A 15,669-nucleotide genomic window follows, 5' to 3' on the forward strand; every position below is an offset into this window, starting at 1 on the left:
AAAAACAAAAACAAAAAAAAAACCTTGTTCACTCCATGAAAATCATATCACTCACATATTCTGTGGTTTCTATGTATGTCAATCAGAGCATTCCAATCATTCCAATAAAGTCCAAGTCTATTATCACAAATACAGGAGCTAGAATAAGGTCTAAGAGTCTACTTTTATATAGTAGTATAAAGCATACTGAGCTTGATTTGGGAAGGCCATGGGAAGGTTGCTCAGGTAGGATCCCTGCTCTCCAGAACCGATTAAATCCCACTCCTCACAGGTTTATATCAAAGATGAGTTCACTTCATGGGAGTTCTGCAGCAAAGAATGGAGAATAAAGACATCAGACTTGGCCAGTGGCCCAGCTTCCTGAGTAGTATATAGTAGTACTTTTATATATAGTATACTGGACCCCACCATGGGTCCAGTAGTTATTTCATGGACCAGTGCCTGGGAATCATTAGAATGAAAAATTTGCATCCTTTGGAATGTATGCCAAAGCCCTACACATTCTTACCTACCCCTGGAGAAGACTGTGTGCCACCTTTCTTCCTATGGCTTACTGTCACCGAATTGCTCCTTAGTCCTTGTCCCCACAGATCTGTTTGCACAACTCCACAATGACACCTGCTTACAACAGACTCATGGTATACCCTGTGCTCACAAAGGAGCCCACACTGAAAATGACCCTACACTTGGGGTTATATATTGCTGTCACCCTGAGGTTCTTAGTAATTGTTGGTCACAAGCCACTTCATTTTCATTTTGCTCTAGGCTTATGAATTATGTGCTTGGCCTTGTCCACTCAACTATGAGCTTCCCAGAAACAAAAGCTGTTTTTTATTCACTAAAGATCTTCCTGGTTAGCCCAGAGGACTCCTAGTACAGACGAGAGGTAACTTAAATAATCTGTTAAGCTCACCCATGAATGAATGAGAAAATATAATAAAGCATCATAGAAAAATTGTGTAGTATGGTTAATTAACTCTGTACAATAAGATGTTTGTACTTGGGAAAGAATGAAAGCTGCAGGAGATTGTTGATCAGTTTTTTAAAAATAACATATTTTTTTTAAAAATAACATAGCTTTGTTTTTTAACTACTTGAAGCTGTCCTATTTCTGAGCCCTATTGCCTCTTTGTTTTTGTTTTCCTTCAGAATGTAAAACTGCAGGTGAATGGAGCTTGCCATCACAGCCAGCCAATGCCACAGTTTTATGCCAGAGACTGAGCTTGATTTGGGAAGGCCATGGGAAGGTTGCTCAGGTAGGATCCCTGCTCTCCAGAACCGATTAAATCCCACTCCTCACAGGTTTATATCAAAGATGAGTTCACTTCATGGGAGTTCTGCAGCAAAGAATGGAGAATAAAGACATCAGACTTGGCCAGTGGCCCAGCTTCCTGAACATTTCAGCTGACAAAATGTCTCAGCCTGAACACAATTCCTCCACTATGCAATCTGCAGGCCTACTAGTTAACATTGGCAAGCATCTTGGAGGTGCTCGCGAAGCATAATAAGTGACTAGCCATGAAGTCGGGGCGGGGGAGGGGCTCCAGCTCCTGGTTGTAAGAGAAGAAAACAAGAGACATCAGAGTGAGCTAACCAATTGTTGAGGACACACAGCCCCAGCTCACAGTGCTGACACAGTACTATTGCCAGTGTAGCTCAGCCTACAAACTACCTGCTACCACTCCAGGTGACTTGCAAATACTAGCATTTTGCCAGGCACTAAGAAATGATCTGGAAGTTGAAAAAGAGTCCTTTGTGTTTCCATATTTTCTAGCCTTTAGTTTCTCAATACTTAACAATTAACTGTGTTAAATATTTGCCAGCACACCACCAAACACATTGCCCTCATGACCTCCTTTGCCTTTCACATACACTTCTGGACATTACCCACTTGTATGTAGCAGGCATCATGGTGAGAACAAAACAATCACATTCTCTTAGTTAAGAGTGCATACATGTTAGGTTAAATGTTTAATGCAGCGCTAGTAACATCAGTACCAAAAGGGGTCCTAGGTGGAAACCACAAATGCCAATTAACATGTTCAACCTTGTCATGGAAATACAAAATGAATACAGGCATCAAACATCATTTTCCAGAGTAGATGAGCCAAAATTAAAAAATAATATTTGAGGATAGAACTTGGAAAGAGGTGTACCCACTAAAAAGGTATTACTGCTTGGCGTATAAATTCACAGCACAACTTTTAGAGAGAAATGGAGTATTCGGTGTCAAATATTATGTGTCAAAAGTTAAACTGTATATCTCCTTTAGTGCTGCAACATTATTTTTGAGCATCGTTCTCAGGAAATAATTTGAAGAATATCCAAAAATATCTAATGTTTTTCATCACAGCCAACACAAAATTAAGAATAACAAGTATGCAACATGGGAGATGGAATGTAATTCATACAAACACAACTCAAATGTTGTAGTAGATATGCAGTGCTGAATCAAAAGGAAAGATGCCCACCCTACATCTATTCTCAGCTGTTACAAAAAGAGGTAGCCTTCGAAAGAAAATGCAGATTCCATTCTTTGTCTTAAGAATGCATACTTGTGAGGATGTGTGTGCATTCCTTATGGATATATTGTGGTTGGTTTTATTTTATTTGGGCTCAATGCACAGGAGAAGCAACAGGTAATATCCAAATTGTATCTGGATACATGTGACAGGGAGAAGGCAGCCAATGAGAAAACAATGTGTTTTGGCAATGTGCTGACAGGACCAGGATGGAAGGCCCACAGTTATGTGCAGAATTCTGTAGCACAAATTCTGTCAATATTGCTCATTTCAGAGAAATGTGCTGTCATAAGGTATACAGTTGCACAGTAGGCCATTACTCAGTATTTCCATACTACAGAAACAGCATGCAGAATTTGAAGGATATAAATAATATTAAAATATACTACAATCATTAGAATAATGTGGTTTTATGAATACACTGTAGAAGTCTAGAGAAGAGTCACCAACGTGGTAGTATTAATCATATTCAGATGTAAGCTAATGAATCATATCTACTTTGTTCTTCAGACCTGAATTCTTGTCTCAACATCTTCACACACACACACACACACACACACAAAACACATCATCTCAGAAAAAGTCAAGTGTTTTTTGTTTTTTTTTTACTTGCTAAAAACATAGGAGCGAATTCAGAGTACATCACTTTTTCAAAACTTGCTAGAATAAAATACTTCTCCAGAAGGAGTGATTTCATTAATGTGATCAACATTGTATTGATTAATCCATATCATTGTCAGTCATGCGCGAGGAGATGAGCAGTAACACTTCTAAGTCATGTCAGGAAAGAAATGCACAACACTGGAATTCATGGGATGGGAACTCCCTGGAGGTCTGATAGTCTCACTTCACAAAAAGGAAACATCCCTCATGGAGCCCTATGAAGTAGGTACCACATAAAATTAGCCTCTCCATTTATAAAGAATCTCTATGAAAAACAGAAATATGTACTTATATTGTCATTAATATAAAAAGTGACCTCATTGTAGTGGAACAGTGTTCATTCAATGGTGTGAGGCTCCTACCTTTGTTTGGACAGTAACAGCTCATGAGTCCCAAAAATTGTTTCTTCTCAAAACATTTCCACATTGTTGCTCACAGTTAGTCCTCCTAGTACTCTATGAGACAAGTAGGATAGAAAGGACCACTCCTATTTTATAGATAAGGAAACTGGGGCTTGGACAGACAAGTGGCTAGCCTTTCCATGTATCTATCTATCAAGCCAGGGCATGAACTCTAGACCCCTTTTGGAGGCCTTTCTAGCAATGTCTAGCTAAGCTTTCTCTGAAGGGCACTTTCTTGTCCTCCGACAAGGTTTTCCTTCCTTTGGTGTCTTATTTTCACTTGAAGGCAATATTCAGGTCACCCACAATTGCTCTATAGCTCCTACTTCTTTGATTCTGGACTGAAAGTTAATTCCAGCCATTCTCAGTTCTTCTTTTATATGAGAGCTAAATCCCAGATTGTTGAGTTTTTATTGAAATTTAAAGACATTTCTATCATTAGAAGAATTACGATTCTATCATTTCTATCATTACAATTGGAAATGCCCACACTCGTGGTGTTACAAAAAATCTGTAAACACTTTGGTGTGTCACATTTTTAGACAATCTTAGCTTTCTAAAAGGATTCACCTACAAGTCAGAGGAGACAAATCTACTCAGCAAATACAAAATCTATAAAACAGCATACCTTAAGGGAGCTAAGATCAAACATTCTCCTTAGCCTTGCTTTTTTAGGAGAAGAAATATGTCCCCAGTAAGAAAAAGGCATCAGTGGACTGTGTTCAGACACAGAAACACAGGACTACCTTCTTAGCCTAACCTATGCGATGCTCCAGCTCTTAAACTTGCTGGATGAGGCAACCTTGGGTAAATGCCTTGTACATTGCTCTCCCCATCAACCTCACAGGGCCGTGGTGGAAACTAAATAACCATGAAAACACATAGTATATCAGAACAACATAAAACAAAAATAAGTAATAGATGATGGATAGATAGATAGATTGATAGATAGATAGATAGATGGATGGATGGATGGATAGATAGATAGATAGATAGATAGATAGATAGATAGATAGATAGGAAGGATAGGATAAACAACTTTTTAAGTTTACCGCCACAAGAGAGGACCAGTGTAGCAAGAAAAACAATGCAGTACCAGGCAGGTGGCCAGGTTTCAGCTGTTGGAACAGGACAAGGAGCTGGGCGCATACTAATGTTGCACCTCTGCTGAGCCTACTGGTCAAATCACTGCTCACCAAAATACACAGTGTCCTGTCCCCAGCCAAGGCACTCAACTGAGCCTCCAGCTGCATACAAAACCGGGCTGACCCCTGATGCTGTTGGTGGTTCTGTAACAAAGATGAACTAGTATAGAGGCAAGATTGCTTCACCTAGAGCATTCATTAGGCTAGGGAGGGGGGAGCCTTCAAGAATATGGGGAATCCATCATGGTATTTCAGACAAGATGAGTAGAGAGGAGAATGTGTGTGGTTACAAATGAGAAAGGAAGAAAGCATGCACCAAGTCCCAGCCTTCTGGTAAATGCATTTGAGATGAGGATTAGGACTCAACTTCAGTCTCTCAAGGAAATACTTAGGGAGCATGAGTCAACATGAGGCCAGGAAGTCATTTATGGTGACATTTGGGTAAAGTCTTGAAAGCAACTGTTATTGATAGTTACATCTAAAAGAAGTAAAGACAAGGTTAAGAAAGCCATCTGAATTAAGGTGCCCATTAGTCCTTTATAACTTTTTTTTTCAGAGCTTTGATAGATGGGATCTATTCCAGAATGTCAAAAAAAAAAAAAATGCTGTTGCTATAGAAACAGGTAAGCAGATTAAACTTGAAAGACCAGTTTTAGAACAAAGAATTTAATAGTCAGGACTTGAGCAATTAACCAAGAAAACATTTTAAGTAAATATCTCTCGGGTTTGTTATTTGTATATTAATTCTAGGAAGGTAAAACGCTATTATATACTTAGAGCATCACATTCTCACATTTTAATTGCATCATTACTGGCATAAAAGGCTATGCTTACACAATTAGCACAAAGACCTTATTACACAGAACTGCACATCTCTGACTCTCTCTTGATTACATTGCAATTGAGAAATATCACTTTGGATTCACCAAGAACAGACTCATCTTTGGTTTTCTTACAGATCTCGAGTTTGAGGGACACATCTCAAATGAAAGAGACGATGAAGCACACAGAGTTTTCTACAACCGGTTCCTACAGCGGTGACTCTTTTGAAGTAGAAAAGAAATGAGTGGAGGCTGATAATTGTTAGTATGTGTGTTATGCGTCTTCCCTACAGAACAGTCCCAACAAGATTATGAGAAGCAAAGACCCAGCATGCAGCTAACTTGCCTTTGGTGTTCAGTTCTTCCTACCAGAGAAAACTCTAGTCCTCTCACAGACCTGTTGAAGTGGGAGTTCTGGTTGCAATTTCCCATACAGTCGGAGACTCAAAACTTAATCACCAGGCAGCCCAGTGTTCCTCTCCCTTTCTGTTTTACTTCCAATGAAAACAATCTTGATGAAAATGAATACAATATGTTCATTCTACCAAATTCATGCTGTCAGGAGTCACGGGACAGGAAGGTTGCTTGGATATTATCTCTCCTTATGTAATTCCAGAGTCAACATTCAGTGAAGTATGGGAATGCATCCACGTGTGTGCATATGAGAAGCTAGAGAAGGGAGATGAGAAGAAGGGGCTGGGAACTTACCATCTCATTCTCGTCTCCTTCGTTGAGTAAAGCATGGTGGCTCTTCTCAAGGTGGTCCCCCATGGAAACGCACTCCACGCCTGCTCCCTGACCTCTGTGTGCAGACGCTTCCAAGACCAACTCCAGAGCCGCCTCCGGACCGCTGAATGAAAGAGTTAATGATCTTCCAGGTTAAAAACTCCTTGAGCACACACCTTCTTTCAGCAGATGACAATATTTAGCAAAGTGGACTCCTCCCCCGGGCACTTTGTGCCAGGAGAAATTTCTGGCTGCTCCCTGCTTCTGCATTCTCTCAAAGCAGCTGTCTCAGAAGAAGCCTCTCGCATGCCGATCTTTTTGTACCCAACTTACAGGGGAAAACACTCTTTGCCTGCCCACAGCCTGCCAGTGTAAGGCATCTGACTGCAAATCCAGCAAGACAATGAGGAGTTGGCAGGCCCCTCCTCTGGAGAAGCTGGCTCAAGAACTCCCAGGTCGCTGTTTTATTCCCAGAAGCTGGGGAACAGGGTGTGGGGGAGGCTAACAGAGCTAGGATTTTCATTTTCTTAGTTGGAATCCCCAATCCATAGGTTTTTAGCACCGGTCTCATTCGTTTTGTTTACAAATGATACAGATTATTCATAATCCACCTCGACAGATATTTATAATCGCATTTGCTTTTGCACACACAAAGTTTTCTCCTTAATGTGTGTGTAGAATTAGGCTTGCTTTTCTTGAAGAACGTATACTAAAGGCATAAAAGTATAATCAACCTATTCCAGACAGTCTTTTTTACTCTTTTTTAGTTTGTGAGTAAACACTTACAGATGCCCAAAAACAAAACATTTAAGTGAACAAACAACGAAAATTGGGGAGGGGGCGTTTCTTTGATTTATTTTTTTTATTTTATTTTTTTTCCATATATAGATGTTCTGCCTGTATGTATGTCTATGCACCATGTGCTCCTGGTGCCCTCAGAAGCCAGAAGAGGCTGCAGATCCTGTAGGACTGCAATTACAGTTGGTGCTTGTGAGCCACCATTTGTGTGCTGGGAATCAAACCCAGGTTTTCTGGAAAAGCAGCAAGTGCTCTTAACCACGGAGCTATCTCTCCAACCCCTCAAATTCAGGGTTTTTTTTCACACACAAATTATGCCAAAGTTAGTTTTAACATAAAAAGATAACAAAGTCACAATTGTTATCCTGGGGCTAATGTAAGGACTCAGATGAATAAATAAGTCTGCTAGGAGCTGTGCTTTTATTCTGCAAGCTGGAGCGTAAGTCTGAGAGAACTGTAGGAAGTCCCTGTGTGGTGTAGAGAAGCATAGGAGGAGAACTCTCTGCATTCAGCTCTGAGCCAGTCTTGTTGTATGGTCTTTGATCTGAGAGCTGACTTTGGCTTGCATGGAAATACCTGGAAGGAACGTTGAGAGACTGTGGAGCTGTGAACTTGGGCTGACAGCACTGACCAAGTTTAGAGTAAATGTTGGTTTTAGCATCAGTTGGTAGCACACTGGTTAAGGGCACATACTTCAAAGCTGGAGGACTTGGCTTCAAGTTTGGGTTTGACCAAGTATCATCATTTGCCACCTCAGGATACGCAGGCTATGTGAAGTCCCATAATCTCTATTTGCTTGCACATTAAGTAAGAACAATGATACTAAAATGTCGCTCCTGGAGCTGTGTTTTGAGTAGCAGTGCCTGAGAAGATATTCAGTAAAAGGCAGTGACTGTGTCCACACACTGTCCCTTCCAGCTAAGTAAACAAATGCCACTGATCTTACTAGCTTAGTAAAAGTAACCCTGATTGAGATAAAGGTGTGTGAAAGAGAAAGAACACACACATACACACCAGAAAGATGGGGGAGGTAGGGAAAGAAAGAGAGGCCTTGAGCAAATGATAAAAAAATAAGATAAATATTTTTAAAAGCAAGCTAAGAAGACTCATTGTAACAGTAATCATGTATACAAATATTTATGTGTATGCAGTGTAGTGTGTAGTTCTTGGAAATTCCAAAAACCATAAATATTATTTTGCTAAATAATAAAAGTAAAATTAATACTTTATCACAAGGTAAACACATGAATAATATGAAGTTTCTTTTTAGAGATAATGAAAACCATCAGAATTAGTGACATACACCTTTGTGAATAGAGCACAATTCACTGGTTTATATTTTAACAAGCAACCATTTAGTATATTTAGCAAAGCAAATAATAAACAAAATATTTTTCCACTTCATCTCAACTTTGGCAAATTGGTAGGGAAAGTAGCAGAGTTCATAAGCAGGTGTGGGTGGTATTTAATTCTCCCTCCCCCAGAACACTGGCATTACTGGGGCCATTTTCTTCAAACCAGAACCCTGAATCTTGGCAACCTCCCAGTTATGGTATTAACTGAGTAACCGATTAGGGGTTACAGGAAAAACTGCATACAATCTCACACCAGCATCAAATGCTGTTAATATTTAAGACAAATGTGGGGGAGAAAGTTAAGCCCCTAAAATCACTAAAAAGGTTTGGGATGAAAAAAAAACCAAAAACCTTCTATATAAATCAAAACTCATGGCCCACAGAATCTAAAACTCTACCATGCAGAATTATTTTCTTCACACCCCTCAACAGTGCCAGTATTGCAAATCTAAGTTTTATGTGTGTCTGCAAGTTCTTGCCTTCACTTGGCCCTGCTAAGCTACACACAGGAACCCAAGGACTGAGCAGATTCCGTGTGAAAGCACATTTAGCACGCACTTCCTCAGAGAGGTCACAATTCCAAGCATTCTATAAAATATCCACTGGGGTTGATAGCATGCTGGTCATCCTCATTCAACAGATAAGAAGATCTCTGTGCAGAAAATAAGTAATGTTCTATGTTGCTTAAGGAAATCAATTAGCAAGTGAGCAAATGGGTATTTAAACTAAACGCTGGTGTGGCTCTGTCAATCATGTTACTAGGACAACAATGTCTAGGTTACTTTAGTGCATCCTAAGTGCTCTGCAAGAAGTTTTGGGCTTTCATGACCTGGAGAGCCTCCCTGTGGGGGGAGCATTTGAGAAAGGCTTATAAAGTGGGCAGAAAAATTACTCAGTAGTTAGAGATATGGGGTCGAGGACAGGAAGCGAGCCCATGGGAAGAAGCCCTTGAAGCAAGAAATCCATAGTCCAGAGAAACACAGAATCTTGTTCCAAGTGGCCTCCTCCTCTTTCACTGCCCATAGGCTAGATGTAAGGAAACAAAGATGTGCTAGGAAATACAGATAAACCATCCTACGCAGGTTTTGAACATCAGCCTCGGATCTGGACTTAACTCAGTGAACAAGGATAACATAAATAAATATAGTCTGTTCCGCCGGCCTGTGTTGTAGGAGTGGCTACAATTGCATATGCTGGAAGCAACTGGGTCCAATTATGTAATGTTAGCACAATCTGTGGCTGATGAAGAATAAAACTTGTTCTAGAATATCAGTATGATATTTTGTATCATTCATTTCATATAATTTTGTATAATTCATATTCTTATTTGTTCTTTAATTTGTGAAGGGGAAAAACTGATCTTCGAGAGTTAAATCTTTTGTGGAAACAAAGTCAACACCAAAATCCCAAATCACATGCAAGTTTCACAAGAATGGGCAGAGGAAACACAGGATAGGAGGTAGGCTGGGGAGGCTTTGTGAAGGGACAGAGTCCTTAGGATGTTATCCTGAATAAATTAAGATGATTATCAAAGACACTGTTGACCAGAGCAGCTGTGAGCAAGGCTGCCAAGTACACAAGAGCGCTGATCCCTCAGATTTGGGAAGAATGTCTCAGAGTCGAAGGGGTTCCCATCATTCTCCCATTCTCTCTCAACACTCATTTCTTTTCAACTCCTCTGTGCCAAGTAAGACAGGAGAGTACGAAGAGGAAAAGGATAAAGAGTAATTAACTACCTCTTTGGACGATCTGGTACCTCTTGTCTTGCTTTCCTTTACGCCAGGAGCACTCTTCAGCCTCTGCGAGCCTGTAATAGCTGCTAAGTAGGGCTAATGCCAGCACTGGTTTCTCTGCCAGGTCCTGAGGATGCTGCTACTTCACTCGCCTGACCCATTTAGATGGCAAGAAGATAAATACAGTCATGTTTCGTCACACGTTAATTTCCATCTTTCATCTGAGAACCTCACAGAATATTGCGACATCCCTCCTTGCGCCCGCCCCTTTGAGGCAGGGTGGTGAGTAACATATCATTGGCCCTGTTTGAAAGCTATAGGAACTGAGTCAGAAAGAGGTCATCAAGAACTGTTCAAGGTCACATGTCCTCAGCATGCTGTAGAACTGGAAAGAGGTGCGTTAATTCTGCTCGGTCATCACTGGCATGAACGCTGGCTCAGGCTTCCTCCTCAGTCCTCATTGTACAAATCATACATTTGGAAAGCCACACAACACTATCTAAATTCAAAGGTTTACGGTCATTATTAATCATCCTCATCTGCACTAATATACACTTGGTACACAGTACTATAACAAGCAAAGATGAAATGTCCCAAGGAGGAATTACCTGCCTCAAGGTGGTGGTGAGAGGTTTAATTGAATTAATTAGTGTTTGTAAAACATTTAGCAACACTAGGATTAAAGGGTCTAATACAAAGACACAAGGCCTCCCCTTAATTACAGAAGACAAGAGCAAGCTAATAGCTCTCTGCTTCTAGAGGAATTGTTCTCAACCATCTGGGCTCAGGATTCAGTTCTGATCTTCAAGACGAGCTTGAGGGGGGCTTGTCCCGTTTTCCTAAGAATGTCTCTCACTAGCTCTTATTTCCAAAAAGTAAGAAGAAAATAAGTGAAAGCTACTCTCAGGAGGCAAGATAGTGCCCCTAATGGAAAGATTATCTTGGTGGGAGACTACTAGGACAATTAACTCCAGGCCGTTAAACAGGGTCTACCAAAACAGAAACCAAGCCTTGGTTTTTCCCTAGAATCCCCCATGATACCTGTATATTTAATTTTGAGAACTTCTGAAAATCTAAATATACAAAGTAATACGAGTTAGGAGTTAGCAAGGATTTAGCAAGTTAGGAGTTAGCAAAATTTTCTATCATGTGCTTCATACAGCCACATTGATAGAATTGATAGCCAATAGATACTCGATTTTGTTTTCTCTTAAAGGGAATAGAATATGGGGGGTCGGAAATCTCTCTGAAATACCTAAAAGAGGTTCTCATTTGCAAAACAGTGATTTAAGTAGAAGATTCCAGAACTATACAACTGAGTATAGCCATGCCAATAGTACCAAATCCTAGGCCAATTCTAATAATTCATGCAACATACAGAGGGCTTAAAACATAGCATTCAGTCGTCCTTGGGATAAAAAACGTCTTCTTGGGTAACAAGGAAACTTCGAGTGTTAATAAAGAAACTCAACAACTAGGCAATTGAAGCATACTGCTCAGTGGAGCAAGTAACCAACGAGCAAGGAAGCCGGAAGAAGTCGCAGTGTAGAGAAACAGGACAGACAGATACCTGGAAATACACACAGGAAGCTGGCTCCATGGTCTCCGCCCTCTAGGGGCCAAGCTCCACTGAGAAACCTGGCCTAGGGCAGGGTTCCAATCTAGGATGGTAGCTCAGCAAGAGGTAACTGGGCTTCTTCTCCTTGGAAGGGTCTGGGTTTGAGGTAGGCTGTCAGGTGAGTGCAGCGAGTGGTAGTTCCCACGGGTGAACCTTAGGTTTGCAATGTGAGCACAGTTAGTGAATAGCACAGCCTCTTGTCCGACAGGCAGGCGCTGTGACTACCAAGTTTGGCTGGGTTCAGTTCCTCTGCTGTGGGTTTCGAGTGACCCGGGAAGAGAACTGGACAGGTGAACAGTGAGCAGGCCTCACTCGGGAACCAAGAAGGAGCACTTGCTGGGGTTGGAAAAGACGCTAGGCTGAGGGCATCCTGGGTCTGTGTTCCCCATGTTTCCAAAAGTCCACTTAGGGTGCTGGCGGCTTTCCCCATCTCAACATTTCCATCTTATCAGCAAGTGCTCTCAGAAGGAATTCCAAGTAGTGAAGTCCTTGATAGCTGAAGGAGAAAGGACTTAAATGACCAGTGAATGAAATTCAGTTTTCCTTTCTACGTCGCACATCTTTCTTTCTACACCCTGAGCAAAGCGATAATGGAAGATGTTATTTCCTAATAGAAGAAGGGAAAGTGAACTCTAGTGGTCAGATCCCCACCCCTACCCCAACTACCTAAGCCCTGGTTAGTGTGGTGTCAAAGGGAAGCTCCCCTGAGCCCTCCATCAACTCTGACGAAGGGCCTCAAGGAAATGGGTAACTTAATGGCCACTATTCAAAATGCTCCCTGCCTCTCCACAGGAGCTGCGTTTGTTTCTCAGCTCCTACACGTGAGGTGGAGTGGGCTCACAACCGCCTGTTCTTCCAGCTCCAAAGGATCCAAAATACCCTCTTCTGGCCTCCATGGACACCAGCACAAATAGGCAGATACATACATGCAAATAAATAAATATTAAAAATTAATAATACGCAGGTAACTTTGAAATGTGCTTGCAAGGCAAGTGCACCTTTAAAGCAACAGCGCAACACCCAGCAGCTCTTTCCTATTAGAAGGAAGCATTCATGGCTGCCACTGCCCTGACACATCCTCACCTATGTGCTCCTTCTGCCACTGAGTGAAGCTCTGCTTCCCTTCCCAACCCCTGGGAATGGGGCCAACCTCTCCTCACTCCCAACCAGTCTGTCTGGCACCAGGAGTCTTGTTATAGGCAGGTCACATGCTCTGTTGTTTGTTCTGCTTGTTTTTACCTTATTCATCCCATAGGCAGCAGAAAAAAAAAAACAATTCTTTACTAGTGGGGTGTGTCAATGACCCTAAGGCTTGACTGGATCCTGCATCTGGTTTTTTGTAAAATTGGGAAACACATCTTGGTGTGTGATGTGGTGCATATAAAAATATTCAAACAAAAGAGCTTTTGGACTTGGGATTCTAGTCAATGTTCTCTGTTCTCTCTGCCATTCATCTCCCAAAGCTTTGATACACAGACTAACTCAGCCCTTCAAATCAGACATCTTGTGATAGCACTACTATTCCATAGCTACGGAAAATTTGGTAAGACACTTAATGGCCCTAAACTTTACATTCTTTCAGCCTGTAAAGTGAGATAATACTATGTCAGAATCCTGTGGGGTTAATGTAAGGAAAAATAAAGTAACAAACATGTCCGTGTAATGTCCAATAATGTAGAATGATGTTTTGAACAAAAAATTGGTAGTAGAAGCTGAAGACAACTATGCCTGAGACTTTGTTACATTGCTCTGAAAATGTACATATAATCTATCCTGAGCAGGAACAATGCTGGAGGCATCGTAACATCTTACTTCAAAATACACTACTACAGAGCCATAGCACAAAAACAGACTTGTGAACTCAGAATGGATGCTCTAGAAATAAGACCACATAGCTACAGTCATTAATACAAAAGCATCAAAACTGTACATTAACAAGGATAGGCTCTTTAACTTAGTAGAGCTAAGAAAATCAAATATCCACACACAAAATTCTAAAGCAGAACCTTATTGCTCACCCTATACAAAAATACCTCAAAATGAATGAATGACTTTAGTGTAATCCCTAAACGTTGAAACTACTTGGGGGAGAGAGTGAGTGAGCTTGTTGGAAATACTTTAAGAGCTGGGAATACAGTAGTTTCCAAATAGGGCTTCAATAGCTCAGAAAATTATAACAAGACTTAACTAATGGGATTTCCTTGAATTAAACACTTCTGCTTTTTTAAAAAAAAAAAAACCACATAATCAGCAAAGTGGACAGGCACCCAAAGCAAAGCTTGGCTTGATATACATCTCACTAGGAATTAATATTTAAAATACATAACGAAAACAAAACAAAACAAAACAATATAATACATAATGAACTCAAAAGATGAACAGGTGAGCAAATAAAAAATGTCAATAAGTGAGAATTTGGAATGAACAGATCACTTAAAACTTTTAAACATTTATCCAGTGTGTGTGTGAGTGTGTGTGTGTGTAAATTAAAGAAGAACTTTTGAGAGTCAATTTTTACCTACTGTAGTGTGGGTTCCTCAAACATTCTCCACCTTACTTTTTGAGACAGAGTCTCTCACTGAACCTGGAATTTACCAGTGCAACTAAATTGGATGGGTGGGTGGATGGATGGATGGACAGACAAGAGAGTGAGCTCTGGGGATCCATGTGACTGCCTTCCCAGTCCTGAGATGTCAGGCATTCATGACTATACACAGATTTTTATTCATATTCAGCGTTTGTTCAGTTTTTGAAATTCATTTTCTCTACAAATGAGGGATTTTTTCCCCTTGTTTGTTCAAAAATCTTGTTAAAACAAGTCATTTCAACAAACATATGTGTAAGTATTTTCTTCTCTCTCTCTCTCTCTCTCTCTCTCTCTCTCTTTCTCTCTCTCTCTATCTATCTCTATTTCTATCTCTATGTGTGTGTGTGTGTGTGTGTGTGTGTGTGTATCAAACTACTTTTGGCAGGCTAGAGAACCATCTTAAACTGCTGAATCAAAAATCCCAAAGTGAGATGAACACACCAATGAGAGAAGCTCCCCTGTCTTGTGAAACACAATTGTAGGTGCTTGTAAAAGTGCCTGTCTGGAAGAGCAGGAGGCCCACAGCACAGGCGGGCCAATCTCCAGATGTCTGACTTTTCACCACATAAGTGAAATACTCTGACAGTCTAACCTCAAGAGAAGATCTAGGGCTAACAGGTGGAAGCTACTGCTCAGTGACTGACAGTAAGCCCTTCAGCAGTGTTCATTATGGTCATGACTAGACTAGCTCACTTGTGATGTGCACCATACCTGGTGCATGAGCAAGTAACTGTATTACTAGTATACTTGTGTGACATGGAGAAGTCCATGAGCCTCCGTGTCAGGCGGTTTGGTCTTGTTTTACTGTATGGTTCTAAACAAACTTCTCATCCTCAAAATAAACTTTTCAGGAATCGCTACAAGGAGAGGTGAGATGGTACATGCAGGTGACAAAATGGACTGTGATCACTAGGTACTTTGACTTCTGTGATGGTCTCAACTTTTGTGTCACTGGAGCCTACTGAACCCAGAAGGGAAGTCACAAGCCTTAAGCTGCTGATATCTTGGAAAGAACACCAAGAGAGGGTTGGGCCATGCAGACAATGGTTATGTATTCCAGAAGCTTTCCTAACTGCCTTGAGACAGCTCGAGCTGAGAAAATGAAAAGATGCTGAAAGCAAAACGAACTTGCCATTAAAAGATGCTCTAGAGAGAGCACATTAAGCCAGAGGCCCCGGGCAGGATCCCCTGTTGTCTCTCGGGTGAGGTTCTGAGGCTGGAGCACCCAGCCTGGAGGCTCCTTAGGCCAGAGATCCGGGCGGGATTCGCCATTTTCTCTCGGGTGAGTTTCTGAGACCTG

The 15,669-nt window shown here is 41.0% G+C and overlaps 1 protein-coding gene and 1 pseudogene across 1 annotated transcript in view; one reads left to right on the plus strand and one right to left on the minus strand.

Moving 5' to 3' along the window:
• The window catches only part of LOC116086206, a 7,725-nt pseudogene extending 1,928 nt beyond the window's left edge, over positions 1 to 5,797 (plus strand).
• The window catches only part of Atp13a4 (ATPase 13A4), a 130,245-nt gene extending 119,931 nt beyond the window's left edge, over positions 1 to 10,314 (minus strand). Inside the window, exons 1-2 of the mRNA XM_031364600.1 lie at positions 10,168 to 10,314; positions 6,261 to 6,755 (exon numbers count right to left, since the gene is read on the minus strand). Coding sequence (XP_031220460.1) covers positions 6,261 to 6,323 — 63 coding nt within the window. The 5' untranslated portion in view covers positions 6,324 to 6,755; positions 10,168 to 10,314. The remainder of the gene's footprint in view (positions 1 to 6,260; positions 6,756 to 10,167) is intronic.
• Positions 10,315 to 15,669: the final 5,355 nt, after the last annotated feature.

This window comes from Mastomys coucha, unplaced genomic scaffold (genome assembly GCF_008632895.1).
Source record: "Mastomys coucha isolate ucsf_1 unplaced genomic scaffold, UCSF_Mcou_1 pScaffold12, whole genome shotgun sequence".
NCBI classification, from domain to species: Eukaryota; Metazoa; Chordata; class Mammalia; order Rodentia; family Muridae; genus Mastomys; species Mastomys coucha.